Source organism: Chelonia mydas, chromosome 13 (genome assembly GCF_015237465.2).
Source record: "Chelonia mydas isolate rCheMyd1 chromosome 13, rCheMyd1.pri.v2, whole genome shotgun sequence".
NCBI classification, from domain to species: domain Eukaryota; kingdom Metazoa; phylum Chordata; order Testudines; family Cheloniidae; genus Chelonia; species Chelonia mydas.
In genome coordinates this window covers 14,270,326-14,291,208 of record NC_051253.2, presented here as the reverse complement: position 1 = coordinate 14,291,208, position 20,883 = coordinate 14,270,326, and the positions used below count along the sequence as shown (strand labels likewise).

General features: G+C 37.8%; 1 protein-coding gene across 11 annotated transcripts in view; it reads right to left on the bottom strand.

Annotated features, from left to right (window-relative positions):
• The window catches only part of ZNF217 (zinc finger protein 217), a 36,740-nt gene that overhangs the window by 12,762 nt on the left and 3,095 nt on the right, over window positions 1-20,883 (bottom strand). For 10 of the 11 annotated variants that reach the window (XM_027822208.3, XM_043527514.1, XM_043527517.1 and 7 more), the window contains one exon: window positions 4,567-6,350. In XM_027822208.3, coding sequence (XP_027678009.2) covers window positions 4,567-5,974 — 1,408 coding nt within the window. In that variant the 5' untranslated portion in view covers window positions 5,975-6,350. Of the gene's footprint in view, window positions 1-4,566; window positions 6,351-8,264; window positions 10,215-20,883 lie in introns of those variants that run through there. The other variant, XM_027822207.3, reaches the window with a different exon arrangement.

The window sequence follows — 20,883 nt, the reverse complement described above, 5'->3', positions numbered from 1 at the left end:
GGACTAGAAAGGATTTTGTTTTTAGTAAATTCATCTTTTTACTTGGTTAATCACTTAGTTTGTCAAATACCGAAGTGGCTTCAAATGGCTCAAACTTGTGCTGAAAGTATTTTATTTTTATTTTTTAAATTTATATTTATATTTAGTAGAAAATTGTGATAGCAGTTTTAAAACACACCCATTCAAACTGATATATGCATTGGAACTATGACTCAGCATCTCATGATAACTGTTTTAATGCAGGAAGATAACAGCAACTGAGAAGGAGCAACAAGAAGTACTTTTAGCATTTCTTAATTGAATCAGTATCACAGCAGCCAAACTAAGGGTTGTACATTGCTAAAATTGGAAAAAATGCAATAGTGTATGCCAGGACATTCTGTACACTGTGTCTTGAGGTTATGCAAGTATCCTTTCTTTAAATGCAGACACAAAGTATGTCACATGTAAGATGAAGATGCAAGACCACAGTTATTAAATTCTAACCAGTTAAAATACCATCTTTGCTATTTTTTTTACCCTAATCCCCAAAAGAGTACAATAAATGTTAACTCTAGAGAAATTGTTAAAGTTTTAATGTTCCATATATTCCTGTCCTACACAGGATTAGAACTTTGAATCTCAGCAGTAACAAACAGTTTGATCCTGACTACTCTGGCCAAGGAAACTGTGTTAGCACTTTTCTTCCAAGTAGTGTATTTAAGCAAACCGGTCTCTTAGTCAATTCACATGCCAGTAACTTGCCTACCTTTCCTCTTTCTGGTAATTTAAGGATGTTGGTCCATAACATTGAATTTTGCTAACTTCACATCATTCAAGGGAATATGCTACACACAAGAGCAGTGACCAAATTGTTTAGAGTTAACTCGTCAGTTTTTAAAGTTCTAATATCTGCAGATACTAAACATTAGACTGTTCTGGCTGCCTCCACAATAAAAGCAGAAAATGAAGAATAACTTTCATTTTACAATATGGCAAGGCCATATGGGGAAGAAAAACTGGAAATATTAGTCCATAAGCTAAATTATTACTTAACTGCATCACAGAGACTGGGTGAGAAATCTCATGGCTAGAATATGGGTTGCTCAGGAAAGATGGGTGGGGGAAAAAAGGAGGTGTTGCATTAGACATCAGAAATACACATTTGTTTGGAGGTCCAGAAGGAGATTAGAGGCAGACCATTTGAAAGTCTGAGGAAGAGAAGAGAAGAGAACAAAACAAAAACAGAAAGATGGGCTGTGTCATGGTCAGAGTCTAGTATAGACCACCAAATCAGGAGGAGGAGTTATATGAGACATTTCTAGATCAATAGAAATATCCAAAAAAAACACTAGATCTGATAGTAAGGGAGGACTGATTGCCCAGACATCTGTTGGAAAAGTAATATGTCAAAATACAAAATGCCCAGTACATTCTTGGACAACTTTTTGTTTCTAAAGGTGGAAGTAGTAATTAAGTAGACTTCATTCTGACTAACAAGGAAGAATTGGTTGTAAAGCTGAAAGTGGAAGGCAATTTGAGTGAAAGTGATCGTGAAATTATTGATTCTAAGGAAAGGAAGGAGTGAGACCACCAAAATAAGGACAACGGACTTAAAAACAAAACTAACAAGCCCAGAGAACTGGTAGTTAAGGTCCCATGGGAAGAAAATCTAAGGGGAAAAGAAGTTCAGGAGAAACTGCCAGCTCTCAAAGAGACAGACACACAAAAGCAAACTATTCCCACATGGAGGAAAGAGGCCAATAGGACTCGTTAGGAACTTTAACAACCTGGAGGAAAAAAAAACCCAAAAGGAAACCTACCGAAAATGGAAACACGGACACATTGTTAAGGGTATGCACAAAAGAATAGTACAAGCATGTAGGGACAAAATCAGAAAGATTAAGGCACAACGTAAGTTACACCTAGCAAGGGACACAACAAGCAGTAAGAAATGACACACACACACACACACACACGTACGTAACAAGAGAAGGATGAAGGAAAGTGTAGGTCCTATACTTAGCAGTGAAGAAGAGTGAACAACAGATGGCTGAGGTGTTCGTATTTTGCTTCAGGCTTCACTAAAAGGGTAAATTGTGATCAGACACTTAACACAATTAACATTAACAACAAGGGGGAAGGAACTCAAGCTAAAATAGGAAAACAGGTTAAAGAACACTTTAGTTAGATGCACTCAAGTTGGCAGGGCCTGACTGAATGCACCCTAGAGTACGTCAGGAACTCTATAGGTGCATTCAGGAATACTGGAACCATAAGCGATTATCTTTCAGAACTCATGGAGCACAGGTGACGTCCCATAAGACTGAAGAAGGGTAAACATAATACCTATCTTTAAAATGGGTAACAAAGAACTTGGGAATTGTAGACCAGTCAAGCTATCTTCAATACTTGAGAAGATACTGGAACAAATGATTAAACAATCAATTTGTAATCACCTAAGGGATAACAAAGTTATAAGGAATGGCCAATATGGATTTGTCAACAACAAATCATGCCAAACCATGGCATTTCCTTCTTTGATAGGGTTACTGGCCTGGTAGATTAGGGAAGTTTTAGATGTGATATATCTTGAGTTTAGTAGCTTGGCTTTTGGCAGTCCAACGTGATATTCTCATAAACAAACAAGAGAAATGTGGTCTAGTTGAAGTTACTATAAGGTGGGTGAAAGGCCATACTCAAAGAGTAGTTGTCAGTGGTTCGCTGTCAAACAGTGGAATTGTATTGAGTGGGGTCCTGCAGGGGTCTGTCCTGGGCCCAGCACTATTCAATATTTTCATTAAATGACATGGATAAAGGAGTGGAGCATATGCTTAATAAATTTGAGAATGACACCAGGTGAGAGGTTGCAAGCACTTTGGGGGACTGGATTAGAATTCAGAACAGCTTTGACAAATTGGAGAAGTGGTCTGAAATCAACAAGATGAAATTCAGCAAAGACAAGTGCAGGGTTTAATAGGTTTAACCGGCTAGTAGTGGCAGTAGTACTGCTGAAAAGAATTTGGGGGGTTACAGAGCATCACATATTGACTGAGCCAACTATGTGATGTAGTTGCAAAAAAGACTAATATTCTGGGGCGTAAAAACAGGAGTGTTGTAAGACAGACACAGGAGGTAATTGTCCCTCTCAACTCATTAGAGGTGAGGCCTCAGCTGGAATATTGTGTCCAGTTCTGGGCATCACACTAAGTTGTGAAAAAATTGGAGAGATAATCCAGATGAGAGCAACAAAAATGAGAAGTTTAGAAAACCTGACCTATGATTAACCGTTAAAAAAGTGGGTAGGTTTAGTCTTAAGACAAGACGACGCAGGGGAGGGGGGGGTTGGGGGCTTGATAATTGTTTTCAAATATGTTAATGGCTGTTATAAACAGGATAGCGATCAACTGTTCTCTATGTCCACTGAAGGCAGAACAAGTAATTGGTTTAATCTGTAAAACAGGCTGATTTAGGTTTGATATTGAAAAAGACGTTCTAACAATAGTGATGGATAAACACTGAAATAAGTTACAAAGGGAGGTTGTGGAATCCCCATTATTGCATGTTCTTAAAAACTGGACAGACAAACACCTTTCAGGGATTGTCTAGTGACCTCCTGAGGTCCCTTCTAGCCTTACATTTCTATGATTATTTTTCAAAAGAAAGTCACTATATTTGGACTATAGTTGCTAAGCAGTTTCTCAAGAAGAATTCTCTTCCTAGATAGGTTTCAGAGTAGTTGCTGTGTTAGTCTGTGTCCGCAAAAAGAACAGGAGTACTTGTGGCACCTTAGAGACTGACAAGTTTATTAGAGCATAAGCTTTCGTGGGCTACAGCCCACTTCATCAGATGCATAGAATGCAACATATAGTAAGAAGATATATATACATACAGAGAAGGTGGAAGTTGCCATACAAACTGTAAGAGGCTAATTAAATATTAGCCTCTTTTGTACAGTTTGTATGGCAACTTCCACCTTCTCTGTATGTGTATATGTAGATACACACACACACACACACACACCCCTACCTTCTTACTATATGTTCCATTCTATGCATCCGATGAAGTGGGCTGTAGCCCACGAAAGCTTATGCTCTAATAAATTTGTTAGTCTAAGGTTCCACAAGTACTCCTTTTCTTCCTAGATAGTACTTTTTTTTTTTTTGCATTAATTTAAGCTTGTACATTACACTGCATTTCATTTTAAGCCTGTAGTGACAACTAATTCTTTTTCCGGTGGCAACCAACTATTTAAAAGTCTATTTTTTTAAAAAAAAATTTAAACCAGTTATTTTAGTAAATTTTTTCCCTAACCATTACCTGCACTTGCTATCCAGTTTGGTAAATTAATTTACCATCATAATTTCCTAAACCCAAAGCATAAACAGAAGGACATTAAATATTTTATATATGTTAATGAGATCTCAAAATGGAGATACCACCCCCCTAGCATTTTATATCATCGTCTGGTCATCGTTTATGATGGACAAATTAGGCAGATAATTTAACATTTCCTTGCTTAGTACAAAAAACAAAACAAAGATATCCAGGCTATTTTAATCTAAAATGTTCATATATACTTCTTACCCAAATGAAGGGTGTCTGGTAGTCCATCTTCAGATCCATCTTCAGAGCCTCCCTCTGTTCGATCTACTACTCCATTTTCATGTAGGGTTACAATTAAGTCTGCACAGTATGTTCTAGAAGTGGCTGAAGTCTCTGTATCAGTCCTCCTATCTCTCTTATGTACTCTTGAATGAAGAACTAGCTGGTGGTATGTTCTAAAGGCTTTGCCACACTCTGAGCAGTGTGTTGGTTTCTCTTTGTTTTGTGACAATTTAGGATCCATCTCCATAGAAGGCACTTCAACATTGGGATGTTTCAGTTTGTCTTGGGACAGGGTACCATTTCCTGGACAACTGCTACTTTTATTTACTTTTGACCTCCCAGTACTTTCAGTCTGACTAACCTGGCTACCTTTATTTGTATTCCAAATTTCACCAAGTTCTTCTTTATCAGATGATGAATCATCATTGTCTGTACTTCCTTCTTGCCCTGGTTCTTTAATCTGTCCATGGCCAACAGCAACTTTACCTTTGGTAGCGAGCTGCCATGCTTGATATGTATTGAATGGATCCAGTTCAGCTATCCATTTCACAGGTTTTTCTGATCTACTCTTTTCTGAAGTCACATTTGGTCTTAAGTTCAAAAATTGAAGAAATTCTTCTCTCTGAGCCAGTCCTCCTTTATTGGCTCCATCAGTGACTTGTGGGCTGTCACCATTGGATGCTGACTCTTTGGTGTGCACTTTACTGTGCTCAATTAAGTTCTCTTTATTGAGAAATAGGAAACCACAAACCATGCAGATTTTGTAAGGTGATGTTACATTTTCAGTTACATGCTCCTGTACCACCTCATTTATTGTTACTGGGCTTTCAGAACCTTGTTGAAGCTTATTTCTTGAACCAGGTTTACCAGTATGTGTTCTCATGTGATTTTTGAGGAACCAAGGCTCTTTAAATCTTCTTCCACATACATTACACCAATATGTGAAAGAGTCCTTATGCTTTTTCATGTGAGTCTCAACATCAAAAGCTTCATCAAATGTTTGCCCACAAACTTCACAGCTAAATTCTTCATTGTCCTTCTCGTTGTTTGGTGATGGCAAGTCTGTTCTAACTTGACATTTATCGAGAGGACTAATATACTCTGCTTCGACACGCAGAACTGCTGGTTCACAAAGCGTTGGTCTATGTTGAGTTAAGACATGCTTACCAAGTTCTTCAGGGTGTTTAAAAGTCTGATCACAAAACATGCAATCCAAAGGCATACACCCTTCCGCTTGCATCAAGAACTTTTCTTGCACGTTTTTGTAAGAAATTGTGTTGGTCCCTTTTATCAGCATCGAGGCATCATTGTTCTCCATCTGCACACCAACAGTACTGGCTATCCCATCCGGTCCATCCATATATACTAAAAGGGGTTGAGTTGGCATATTTCCTGGGTTTCGTTCCCTATCATATATTAACGTGATGTCTCAGTTCTTCCTGGGACGTTCTCCGGTCACAGTAAGGACACTTGTAAGCTTCTCCTCACATATGCATGCAGATATGCTAGGCTAGAAGACTACTGCATGGAAGTCTTGCCACACATCGAAGGAGATTTAATGGTGTATGAATACAGATAAAAATCAAAGTATAGCCATTGGTTTGTTTCCTTGAGCTACTTTTTCTGCTGTTTAAGTTCACTTAACTTTAAAGAGAGTCTGTAGAAGTCATCAGTTGTACTTATTTCTCCCTTTGTAATATTTCAAATACTTCTATTGTGCAGGACAGAGTCAAGAGGCTCAGTAGAACAGAGAACTCTGGCACCTATAGAAACAGAACCACAGCTAGCTTTTAAAATTTAAAAAATAACAAAAAATGAAACAAGACTTTTTAAAGAGACATTAAACATCATATCTCAAATACACAGATAAGTTTTATATTGAAGAAGTCTTTAGCACTCATTCAAAATACAAGCTATGTTTCCAATATGCCATAAAGAAGGGTTAGGGAAATACCTGATTACATCTCTTCCCTGACCTACTGGGAATAAGCTGCATAATCTTGAACGCCAACTCATTTTTTTCTGCTAATTTCTATACTAATTTGTTATATAAAAAGCATTTTACCCAGCTACATTAAAAACTCACAATGTCCCATATTTCAGATTACAAGTCTGCTGAATCCATATTTCAGTGAATATATTAATGCATTTTTAAGTGATGCAACAAGCTGAAGTAGTTACACATTAGTGCTGTGAAAACTGCCTTTGACAGACACAGAGACACTTTGGATTTTATCCTTATGGCCTATGAAAAGGAAGGAGGAGAATTCTAAACTTTTCCAAACTTAAATCAGCTTGAAGTTATTTTCACATTACTGGCAGATAGTATAAATTCCTGTACTAACAATAGCCTCACTAATGCCACTATTTAAAAGTCTGTCACTCTGTTGCAAAAATCTTAAAGAATTAGATTGTACACAAAAATGAACTAGGTATTGTGTTTAAGTGCATAAACTGCAGACACTTCATTTTGAATCCCATTTTACATATCTATTTTAGATTATACACACACAAAAAACCTCAACTTCTAAATGTAAACGCAAATGCTTCCAATTTAGAATTGCTTAAAATAATTAATTTGTATGTTTTTAATCTCATTTACCATTTAAATAGTATTTAAAATTTTTGATGTAACCAGTTATACTTACTGTAAGTTTGTAAACATAATTACATACCAAATTAAATCTATTCACTGCAATAAGTCACCTTCTTTGAACAGTCAAAATAAAAATGATATAGCGGAGTCCAAAGCACTCTTTTTTTTTTTTTTAAAAGGAACTAATACACACCACCTACTTATGTTGAATGCACTGCTTTCTTCAGATGTGTGGAGTTCTGGAATTATTTTGTTTGCCTTAAACCATGAAGTTTCACAAGTTACCACTATTTATCAAGAATTTCCCACAAGAGATTCAGAAGTTACAACTTGAATTACTATGCTTCAAAGTAGACAGTTTGTGCGTGGCACATTATTATGCCCCACATAATGTCAGTTCTCATAACGGAATCCTGAAAATAGTTTTTTTGAGTTTACACTTCCAGGAGTTTATCTGGATGAGGAGAAGTGGTCAAATTTAGGTTGGGCTTAACTAATGCACTACCTAAATCCAACCTAAACTTACACTGGATTTAATGATTTTTTTCCCCCGAATGTACTTGACCCCTTCAGTGTTCTAGCACATGCTGTTTGTAACATTCTTTACTGTGCCATCATTCATCTGAAAAACTCAAAAAACACTTTCATAAACAATGAGCCTTAACATACGCCTGTAAATTAAATATTTTACGCTTTTTATAGCTTGTGAAATTGAGGTAAGAAAGACTAAGTTATTTGCCTAAGATGGCTCCAGAGCCTCAAATAGAATTCAGAGGTCCCAATTCTCAGTCCATCACTGCCAAGAAGCAACTCTTCCTGTCTAAATACAGTTTTGGAATTCTTGTAATAACTAAGCAGGTTGAACCTATGACATGGTAAACTTAAATTTTAATTCTCTTTCTTTTCTGAGAGTGAACTTCAGTCAAAGATTTCATTTATTAATTTTGACTCTAGTTAAAAGTCAGGTCCACTAACAATAGTAACATAGGGCCGGCTTTGTTTTTAGAAAATTTTGGTGCTATGCGCAAAATTTCTCCATGGAGATAAAATATTGAAATATATTACAAACAAGTGAACTCACCAGTAACTTTTTATTTCATATTTCCACTTGTTGCTTTGTTCAGTGTCTTCAGTAATTTAAGCTGTATTTACATACTAGTGATGGATCCACAGTTTTGCCATTCAAGTTTATCGTTTTATGGTAAGTATGAGGAAGGGTGAGTGAATGCATATGTTGTGACGGGAGAAGTGTGGATTTGCGTGGATCTCAAATGAGTAGTGTCTGCTGCAGTGAGGGGCTGTGTGTGTTTGGGGTAACTGTGTGCATTGGTTGTGTAGATCTGTGGGGGTGGCGAATGAGGGGTATGTGCTGTTGTGAGGAGCAATTTTGTTTGCTGCTTGTGGTGTTGTGCAGGTGGTTGTGTTGATCTGTATGTAGGGGATTTGCGCAGGTGGCAACTGAGTGCACGGGTAAGTTGGGCAAAGTAATTCACCATTTGTGCTGTCTCCTTCATACAACCAATGGGACTGTTGCATGCAAATTAGCCGTAGAATAAAGGCCTTTGGTGGGGTTAACTGATATCACAGTGGTCTAAGACTCTTTGCATGGTACAGTTACTTGGTACAGGCCTTACTGCAACTGTATGCCACACAAGTGTAATTCATAAGATAAAATGGTCAAGAACTTGAAAATTGGGTGGTAACAGACCATGAAATTCAGTGATGATTCAACCTGGTGATATTCTGAACACACACAAAAAAGCTCTCAGCTATGCTTATAGCTGCTTCTATCACTTCACAAGGACTCGGGCATTTTAGGCTTTGGAATGACACACACAGCAACATCCCTGGACTGTTATTAGAAACAGGACAGAACGGTATTCTGTGGCAGAGCTCAGATGTGATCTTTGTTGTATAATGGAAGCTGCCTAAATGAAGGTATGTTATTTGTAAGACAGATGAATAGGCAGCTTGAAAATCTGAGCAGCTAGTAGCACAATATCAGCAAGCCACTTAGGTAAGAGGGCTATCATCAGGTGTGGATTTTTTATTTACTTATTTTTTAAAATATGTTTAACCCTAATTCTTTAGTGAATATTCAGGCAAGATATAGAAACTGGCCCATTTTAGAAACAGTTGCCATTCATTAATACTGTGTACACATTAAGTTCCTCTGAAGTGTATGAGAGAATCATTCTAAACAGCAACTGCCGCATACTGACATATGTTCTAGGTCAAGCTGTCAGTGCCAGAGACGGGTTAAGAACCTACTTCATCTAGACAGTCTCAATTTGTTGTGTAGCAATGAAATTCTAGAAGCACTCAGTTACAGGGAAAGCATCTTTTCCATGTAGTTTCATCTACATGTCATTTTAGCAAATATTCAGAAGACGAGGATGTTCCTTCCATCTTTCCTTTGATCCTTCTTGCAGTGTACTACATAACTGAGAAATACCAACATGAAACTAGAAGCAGACCAAAACCTGCTTTCACCAACTGCGAAAAATACTTGCTTGTAGAAAGTGAAGGCCTCCATACCAAATTCCAGGGCCAAGTTTAGTCCCAATTTCCATCCACCAAGATAACCAAAAACTCCTTGCAGATTGGAAACATTTAGAGACAATGAATTCTCTGGATGTGTTGGGAAATAGTGGACTGAATTTTTGAAGTTTCACGAACACAAGTTTAATAATTCACTCTTCAGAATCCAAGCTCCAAGCAAAAGCTGGAATATCTATACCACTTTTTTAAGCGCTGTAGCACAAGCCCAAGTCTATAGGCTCAGACTCACTGCCATGGCACCTGGCTCCTTTGAAGATTTAAGATGTGATTTTCAAAGTACTTTACACATTTAGGCCAGATTTTTAGAAGTTCTTAGCACCTAGTCGCTTCCATTTTTCTTAATGGGTGCTTCCATGTGAGCACTTCTGAAAATCTGGCCATTACTAACCCTCAACACATCATTCTGAGGAAATATAGCATGCCTTACTATTTCAGTGTTTGAAATATTTCTCTACCACCAGGGCAATTACTGCTGTCAAAAGAGATGTGGTTCAATATGACAAGAGCTACTTTTAGAAAAGAGTCTCTCACCTGTAATTTTTAGATCATGGAATCTAGTCACAGATAACATTTTTGGTAAAAAAACAAGACGTGGACTCTGGTAGTTTGAATCTAATTCAAATCTACCTGGAAAAGATAAGGGAACCGTAAATGTTAAAAAAATAGAGTAAAAAGTTGAAAGGTGAGCTTTAAAACAAGGCTGAGTTTTCCGGCTGATACATTTCAGACTTCCTTCATCAGTCAGAAAGATCTTAAAAGTAGGGCATGCCTTTTATGTTTGGAAACCAAGTATTAATAAATCAATACTAGACAAGGGTTTAATTCAGATAAATAGCAGCACCAATTTCCTACTGCAGTGAAGGAAATCCTTTCCTAAAGGAATCAAAATATTAAAAAATTATTCAATTATTAAATAAAAATGTACTTTTAAAATCAGAATTAAAGCATTGTTTTACTCTATCTAGAACTGACACACAACTCATGGTCCATGGACACATTCAGAATACTGTCCATCTAATTTAGTTATACAATTACTACTTTTTTACTCTTGTGAGCACTGCAGAGACAGACTGAATTGGGATCCATTTTGGTTCAATCAACAAAATTATATGAACTCCAAATGCAAGGCCAATCCTGCAGCTACAACTGGGCAATTCCACTGGAAACAACATTAACCCAAGGTAGAATCTGGTTGGCAATAGTATTAATACTTGTGATGATAGATGAGACAGAAAACAAAGAATACAGTTTGACTTTCAGATCGTAGATTGAGTAATAGAACTGGCAGTTATGAAAACATTTTTACTTCTAAACTGAACTAAGTAAATTGGGAAGTCAGTGAGGGACAAACATGGAATCTGTTTACAAGTACTTACTTTCAGAATAAGACTACATTGATACAACAGAACATTGATCACAAAAGGGCCAATAGCACAACCTGCCATTCCTCAGGAGGAAACCCCAAATGGCTGACTCCACCAGCAGAAGCACCAAGGAAGAGCTGACTACAAGTTAGCTCACAAGTGGTTAAAATCCTACCCTGGCCGAGGCAGTTTGTACTTTTCACCTGTGTTCGCTGGGCATGGTAAACGGTTGTCTGCTGTAACCTGCTAACACAGGTGAAAAGTACAAACTGCCTTGGACAGGGTAGGATTTTTAACCACTTGTGAGCTAATGTGTGATTTTAAAAAAAAAAAGTTTTTCCCCTAGTGAAGATAAGGTCTTAGAGTCAAGGACCAAAAATGCTGTTTCCCTGCACTGCAGCTCTTCAGAATCCTTTGGGCAGCAGTTAAACTGTCAAGAATCACATCAGTTTAAAACCAGTGCTACCTGGGAAAGCTATGAGCTGCAGTTTAGATATGCACAGGAGTTGCTCTTGACTGGAATGCCAAAATGCAGACTAAGGGCTAGTCTGCTCTAGAAGCGCTACATCAACACAGCTGCAGCACAACAGGTGAAGATGCTCTATGCCTACAGGAGACAATGCTGCTGTCAGCATAAGTTACTCAGTGCTTAGGTCGCTGTAACTTGCGTCACTCAGTAGGTGGCTTTTTCACATCCCTGAGCAACATACGTTTGAGCAACATAAGCGGTAGTGTAGACCTGTCCTAAGAAAAGGATACAGTAGCTAAGTTCTCTTCACTATTTCTGTTCCTCACTGCAGCCAAGAGGCTGGGGGAGAAGTGATAATGACCTAGCAGCCTCAGAGCAGAAGAAGTCTCTGGAGTGGGGAAATGGAAGTTTTTACTTTTAATAGGTGGGGGAGAAAAGTTACAAGTTTGAAACCTGAGTTCAAAGCTGATAAATATGTATTTTCCTACCTTCACAGCAGAGCGGCAAAGGGAATCTGGGCTTCTTGACATCCCTTCCCATCAGCTTCTAAACAAACCCTAGTAAGTGTCTCAAGATCCAGTCAGAGCTCAAACGCCTTATAGACTGATACCGCCTCCATCACCCACCCATCCCAGAAGATAAGATGTGCTAGGCAAGATTCTTGGAATGGTCAGTGAAAACAGTTTTACTGACCAAAAGAAGCAGCAAGTTACTCTCACCTGAAGGATGCTCCCTACTGAACTCCCTACTGATCCCTTCAAAAGTCCACCAGAGACTGAGTTTAGCAAACTTTAGTGCACAACACATTTGCTTATGTGACCTTAGACAAACAAATCAGGTCTACAGGTTTATAGTGATTTCTGGATTCTATGGTGATGAATATTCTAGGATTATGGTTATGAATGGCTGAGATCAGTGTGTTTTCACTTTAGTTGTTGTTACCTAACCTAGATAAAACAACAAAGGCTGCTACATAAAAATGCATTAAGACGACATTCAAAGCATTTCCGAAAGACTAGTGAAGAGGCTTGATTTCCTTTTATGAAGTTACACAAACTATTTATACTGTATTCAAAAAGGTTCTTTTAGAGATGACCTACTGGGACTAATTTCATTTCACTTGTTACTCCTTTCTGCTTCAAAATTCTCTATCTATAAGTCAACATGCTTTCTCCCCCACCACAAGAGACGTGTCAAATAAGACCATCCTTTGAGTTTTCTGTTATAGTTTAACACACACCAAGGATTAGCTGAAGAAAAGGAGGCATGACTATGTGCCTAGTACTAAAGTAGTTGTTATACTATGCTACCAGTAAAGTTATGTATTGTTCAACATAAGTTAAAGCAGGAGTAACAATCAATAGCCCTATTAAAGTTTTATTTATCCCACAAACACCGCAACAGCTGTTTAAAAACCAAGACCATACCAGCACGTCTAGTTTTCCCAGCGGAGATATAGGAGATTGCCTCAAAAACAGTTAAAATTAACAGACCCTTAAATCCAAGAGCTGGATTCAAAGCTATTCTGTCTTCTATTTCTTTGATATGCTGAGCTTGTTTTGCTATCTTAATACGGACTTAGAGGCTTCAAAAGTCCTCTATAATGCCAGCCTTGAACAAAAATCCTGTTAGTAATCTGAAGCAACTGAATGTTTTTGGCACTACTGAAACAGTACCATTTGTGTTACTGGCTACTAATATGAATCCACAGAAACTACTGATATCACCTTATTCCATCTCCGGTGCTCTATTTTATTACAATCAGTTGTTTATTGGATACAACTTGGAAAGCCTAAACAGCCTAATACTCTCATCAGGGTGTTAACAGGCCACTTCACCTTAAAAAGTCACTTGAAATGTATTAACTATTTATGCTAAGCAATCTGTTTCATCTTGTATTTAGCTGTGACACTCACAACAGGTCTATGCTTAAAAGGGTGCACTGGTGCCTGCTGTTGCACTTAAGTGAAGGAAAGCTTCTCCACTGTCGACAGAATTAATCCACCTTCTAGAGCAGCGGTCACCAACCAGTTGATCTTAGAGCAGGGGTGGCCAACCTGTGGCTCTTCAGAAGTTAATATGTGGCTCCTTGTATAGGCACTGGTTCCAGGGCTGGAGCTACATGTGCCAACTTTCCAATGTGCTAGGAGGCGATCACTCCTCAACCCGTGGGTCTGCCGCAGGCCCTGCCTCCACTCCACGCCCTCCCCTGAGCCTACCATGCCCTCGCTCTTCCCCCTTCCCCCCAGAGCCTCCTGCATGCCACAAAACAGCTGACTGGAAGGTGCAGGGAGGTGCTGATTGGCCTTTGGGGAAGGGGTCCAATGGGACAGGGAGGGGGCGGAGTTGGGGCAGGGACATTGGGGAAGGGGTTGGAATGGGGAAGGGGCCGGGGGGCATGAGCAAACCTTCCCACCCCCCCGGTTGGAGTGTCCTCTTTTTTGAATGTTCAAATATGGTAACCCTACTTAAACTTCGCTTTATGCTACATAGATATTCAAGTACAAATGGACCAAATACAGCCCAGGCATGAGTAAATGCAACTTCACTGAAATCAATGGAACTGTACCCGATTAGGGCAAGGCTCAGTTTGGTCCTACATTTCTAGAGTACCTCTGAGAATATTGTTTACTGTACTTGTACATGATTGTTATAAAGCCAGTTGTGCCACATTACTACTAATTATTAAAGGATCATTAAGTTTATGAAGTATCCCCAAATAGTAGCCAAAACTAATATTTAAAGAATTCAAAATGGGCAAGAAAAAAAGGGTATATTATTTGTATTGTGTAGTGCCAGGAGGTCCCAATCAGTTATCAAGAGTCCATTGTTCAAGGGACTGTATGCATATCATATTGAATGCTCATAGGCATTTCATTTATAATCCAAGGAGTTAGGCAGAAGAAGATTTTGGCATTCTACATTTAGAAAGTAATCACACCGTCAAGCAGAACATTAACCAAATGTCTATCTGGCACTTAATTCCAAGTTTGTCTTTTCACTCTTTGGATCCTGATGGCAAATCCACAACCTGCTTTCTGCAGTAAAACTCCAGATAAACAGAAATCAAACATCTCCCATACCACAAAACATTACAAAAACTTCATGCATTTTGGATATAATGTTATCCTTTCTTCATCTTGTAAGCATTAACAGCAGCAGCACAAATCTCTAGAATGGCATACACTTACTGTATCAAGGACAAAGGTCATAACCCATGCAGTCAACTTGACACCAGCAGCATGACTTAAGCAAATGTCTTGAAAGTTAGACTCAGGAGGTCAGTATATTTAAAAACTGACTTTGCAGAAGGAAAGAGATAAACTTTTCTATTTAATATGAGTATTTATTAAAATAGTATTAAATAAGTAAGATTGAAAGTAACATGAGTCTTACTTACTCAAATGTTAGTATTTACAAAAATTTGGGCTTATAATGGGAGAAGATGTAGGCTCTTTTCATGGTAAACAGTATTGCTCACACACTCCAACCCCATCTTTGTGTAATGAATTAATTCATTAATTTCTGACACATTCTTCTCACCTACATAAAAAGGTGATTTTCAAATAAGCCATGTGTTTAATTCCACAAAAGTCCTTTTAAATAAAAAGCTCTTTACAGATCAGTTTGTATGATAAAGAACAATATGAGCACTTGTAGAGGAAAGAGGGTATTTGGGGATAGGGGGTGGTTCAGCTGCAGAAGACATCACAATAAAAGACTGTCTCTTTTCAACCTAAAAGTTACAACATATGACCCCAATTTAAATGCTCGAACAGTGCGCCCCTGTTGACAACGCAAACACTGCTCTTTGGGGATACAAGTTTTTTGTTGGCAGGAGAGCTAACAGCTACACTATGCGACTTTTAGTGGCATGGCTATGGCGACACAGCCATGTTGCTAAAAGCTGTGTAGTGTAGACACAGCCCTAATGAACTACAAAATTAAGTTTCACGGACAGTTGAAGAGAAATTTTATTTATTGGTCTTACAATTAATCCTCCATGTGTAAGTTTCTCTAGAAACAAAATTTAAAAGCTCGTTAACTAAACCAACCCCCTTAAGAGTGGTTCAAGTTTTTCTTTTTTGCAAGAACTGTTAGAAAATCAGCCATGATTAGATTGTCCAGTCTGACACCATTGGGTTGCCACAATGATATTAATATGGATATGAGGGAGCAGAAGCCAACCCACACAAGTTTTCACCACAGTATGCATTATACAAGAGCTGATATGAAATTTTAACACCAGTATCATGTCTGTCCCTCCTTTATAGGGCAGAATCATGGAAATCTACATCAGAAATTGATAAGATCAATTCATTCAAAAGTAAATGCTCATGCAAGATCTTTGGAGTCTATTGGAAAGAATTTTTTGCAACATCAGAAACTCTAAGTAGAACAAACCAATCTAAAACATCAAATATGATAAGAAAACAATGGACATATTTAGGACATGCTTTAAGGATTCCACTAACATGGTTTCCAAGGCAAGAAATAATACAGACACCACCTGAAAAGAGGAAAATGAAACGTGATACTGAAGAATAGAGAAAGAAGCCAAATCCATCAACATGACACTCAGAAGCCTGAACAAACCAGCAAAGACATGGTGGAAACTGGTGGATACCTAGGCACCTGAGGGTGAGGGAGGATAAAGAAGAATATTCAAACATCTCTTAATACTGGTGAATACAGTTAGTGAACTTCTCTACTTTTTTTATACTATAATTTTACATAAAGTTCATGGGTATACCAGACTGCATAAATGCAAGTCAAAAGACATTTTCCTATAGATAGCCGTGTCCTCCAATTGGAAATAACTAGCAGAGAATGAGTTCCCCCACCCATTTTGGGGTCTATATTATAGAAACAAGTATTTGATCTCTGAAAGTATTCCCAACAGAGACCTCTGTGTGGAATCTCTTTTTAATGTTTTGAGAGACAACAGATCTTTTGCAACCCAATGGATGAAATGACTCTTAACCAGGAAGATCAGAAGTTTTCTCTTGCTGAAGATCAGAAGTTACAGGGATGCAGAAGGGAAGTTTGTGCAAACAAGTATCCAGTGAGCAATACTGAATGTCAATGTCCACTTCTTGGTATTTTGGCTAAAATTATACAAGTTAAGGATTTGTTTTTAAAGTTCACAAATGTTGTTCCGACTGCCAACTTTTCCTTCTCTCAGATTTGGGCAGAATGATGGAAGGATTTCTTATAGTCCATGAAACAAAACATACTTTAGGCATCATGAAGAAACGAATACATGTACTAAGAATCCTCAGAAAGCACTATACTGATCACTGTTTATAAGTCCTATGATACATTTCACTGCTGCCATGAGATGATGCAATTCCATTAAGTCAAAAAATTTCACGCATTTAAACCAGCACCAAGACTTTACCTTTCAAAATAGCTATATTGTTCTCTCTACGCAAGGCAGCCTTGATGAAGCAAGAGAATTTAAATCTGATCTTTCATAGAGAGTGTATTATATTTATTCAATTCATTCAATTGGAGAAATATCCTTTACAAGGATGTAACAGGATTGGACTTCTCTGCTTCTCAGCCATAAGATGTTAGCCCCGCTTAGTCTCACTCAGTGGATAGAGCTGGTAAACTGCAGTTCCCTGAGTTGGGCTCAAAGCCTTACTACTCTATTGAGAGACAACTGCTTTCCTGCCAAGGGTATCCAAGAGCTTCTCCAGAGCTCCTAGTATGGGGCAACTTGCACACCATTAGACTGTACAGCTAAAGAGGTCATAGGAGTATCCAGAGTTACTCTTTGCCTTGGGAAACTACTTTTCGCCTGTGGAGGAACCACTGTTGGCAGACTCTAATCTCCTCCCAATACTGCCATCTGACTGCAACTCAGACCCCTTCCTCAACAGAAATCTGAGAAGAGGCAGAATATGCACTCAAACAAGAAGCTTTAAGTGGGGATCATTTTTCATACACCACCTGAAATTGGACCATGGATTTCAAGGCTTATCCAAAATTGTGTTCTGGCTACACCATAAAAAACGTGCATGGTCTCTAAGGCAGACACTTTCTCCCTCACAAGTCAGCCACAGGGTGAGAGACTGATGATGTTAAGAAAACAGAAACATGCTAGAAATGTAGCTAGAAGACACACATCTAGTAGCCTTCTTTTTCTACCCAGAAGTAGATCTTATAGCAGAAACTCATGGATTGTCCTTGTTCTACAGGAATATAGATGTGACAATTCTGAACTGCCCCTCATATCAGAGGCATCAATTTACTAGTGTCAAACTGATGGATATATGCAATAAGAGAATAGTAGCAGTTCTCAGTTTTATATTATGAAGTCAAGCTTACAAAGCTAAACTACATTGTCTACTATTTTCCAAGAGCATGATTTTAAAGAAAGGCCCCCAAAATGTAGACCTTTAAAAGCATTAGACAGCAATTTAAGATTTAAAGTTCTATTTTACTTGGGGGGGGGGGGGGAGGTAAAGAGAGGAATGAATATCGCAACAACCAGTTAAAACCATGTTTCCTCAGCTCTAGCTTATACTACTCCCCCCCGACACCATACTCAAAATGAGATTGTGGATTTTAGTACATCCCCTCCCCCCAAACCACCACACCTCTCAAAAAAAGCTTGGCATAAATTAGGAATTTCCCCAACACCTGTTTTAGGCAAACATGACTATAGTTAAAGTAAAGTTTGGATACAAGGACAATGATGAGTCTTCAGTTTTCCACATGCAGTTTATATGATGTGATAAGCGATGAATTGCACTTAAACATTTTTCTGTGTAATAAAATGTTAGAGTGCCCATTGTGCATAAACAAAATTAGATTTTGAACTTTAGTTTAGTTGCACAAAATCTACAATACCTATTAGGAAAGTAGTTATCCAGTCATTTATTCACTTACATCCCATATTTAGAAATCCACCCAAATCACTAAGCATGACTTATCAAAATAGGCTTTCCCCAAATATTCTACATATTATATCCAATTGTGACGTCTTCTTATGCTTTTTCTTGAAATAGCCACTTAAAGGCCATTTGATAACAATTTAATCAAGTAGAATGAGTTATCTTTTTAAACTGTTTCTCACCTGTATTCATTCTTATAGGATTCCTCACCCAACACATATGCTGCAAACACCTTATCACCAGTTTAATTTCAAATCAAAAGGGTACTTCACATCACTTTCTAGGCTCATCAACAAATATACCAACAAGGAATAAAACATGATATGAATACATAATAGATTAGTAACTTAGTCCTTAATCAAGTCATATGACCACAATGAAAGTTTTCCCAAGACAGATTGCAGCCACCCATTTAATGGGTACCAAACTTGACATGTGATTGTGTTTTGAGCAGCAACGAAGTGGAAATTTAAATATTTTCTTTCACTTCAAAAATGAAATTAAAGCAGTTTGTTTTGTAAAGTAAACTTGATTCCAAACCCTTCAAGAGCCACTTCCTTCTATGTCACCTACAAGAAATTACACAACTAAATACAGGCTGAGAAGCAGTTGGGTATAGTTGATGTGCAATTTTTATATAACATATTTTAGACTTAAACTATGTATATATCCGCTTCCCCACATTGTATCTCAGATTGTAAAGCTCCTGGGGCATGAACCATGTCCTTCTAAGTGTTTGTACAGTACCAAGCACAATGGGGCCCTAATCCTGCTAGTGCAATAGAAACTCTAACTTTTTAAAGATAACTTCCGTGACAAAAAGTGAGAGAGTCCTTAGAAATGCTCAGGAGTTCATTCCAAGTAAATGGCATGTTTGAGACAATTTGGAGTAACAAATGTAATTATGTGAAGCAGAAACAAGTATCTTATTAGACACCTGACTTTCTAATCAGGAGTCTCAAAAATAAACACAGGGTGGTAAGCCTGGCTAATGGCAGCCCCACTGTGGCAGAAATGTGCTACGTTTACTATATTTAAAAACTGAACAGTTAGGTATTAAAAAAGATGAAACAAGATAAGTGTAAGACACTGGCAAATATCCTTAGTTATTTCATCATCCTGAAAGCAGTGTGGAAGTGAGCATGCAAGTTCAAAGGTCACACTCCTCTTCCAGATTCCCCTAAAGAAAGGAACTTTACCTCTAAGGGATAAGGAGAAAAAGCAGTTCTTCCCACACATTAGCAATAGTGTTAATGTTTTTGTTTTGTTTTTAAGTATAGAGTGTTCTATATCTTGTATAGGAGTCTTGTACTAAGACATTACTCACTGCAACAAAAATTAGGGCAGGAAAGACTAGACATAAAAAGGTTAAATCTTACTTATTCCCCCAGAGCTTCTTAATTACAAAGCTTCAGATTCTTGTAACTCAAAGTTTACAGTAATCACCATTTTGAAAGTCAAGTGAAATCCAGTTTTCTTTTAAACCACTTTCTCTGCAAAACAGCGATAACTTAGCACTTGATTTCGTTTATGTAAAAACCAAGCAATTAATCGTCTATCAATTCAACTCTAAATTCACAAGATTATGAATAAGGAGATACTCTAGTCAAATATCTTGAAGATTAGTAAGAAGTGTTCAGAAGGTAATTATGGGGTTTAAAGGAATCTAGAAGCCAAAATGAAGTAACCTTTTGTCAGATGGTCTGATAAAGGTGCTGAAGTTTATTAGCTTCCTCTTTCTACCCGCCCTCACCCCCCCCCACCCCCCTTCTTCCTTACCAAAACAAAGCAAAAACCCCAGAGCTATCCATTTAGAATCTAAAACAAGTATTCCTGACCCAAACTTCTAAAACCTAGAAGCTATTCTATAAAGCCTGTTATAGTAGCCTTGTTTTCAAGAAACAAATATAGGCCACTTAATGTAAACAAACCCAGAAAACAATTTCACACCCACTTATTTACAACAAAAGTGTGTTTTCATTTTGACAAATAAGAATGTAGGTCAAGAATATAATCTTTTTTTTAAAAAAAAGCAAATATGATACGTACTACCTGAGAATATGTTTAATGAAGGAAGTGAAAAAGCCCTCAAAATGTGCAGTGATCCTTAATGACTTATTTAAAAATAAACTCTGATTACAGCATGGTAAAATTATTCTTCTAGGCCTTACAGTAAGTTTTCAGAAAGAATGAGTCCAGTCAATGTAGTAATATTTGTCTCACTGGAAATTCTGTATAAAACACCTACCTAAAACAAACAAGACTTCTCTGCAAGAATCGTCAGCTGCCATTAATGACACACCTTAAAGTTCTTACCACACAATAACTAAGCAAGTACAAACTAGTGGTGAACATTTGTTACTTTTTGTCTGAAAAGTTAATGAGATAGATCCAGTAGTT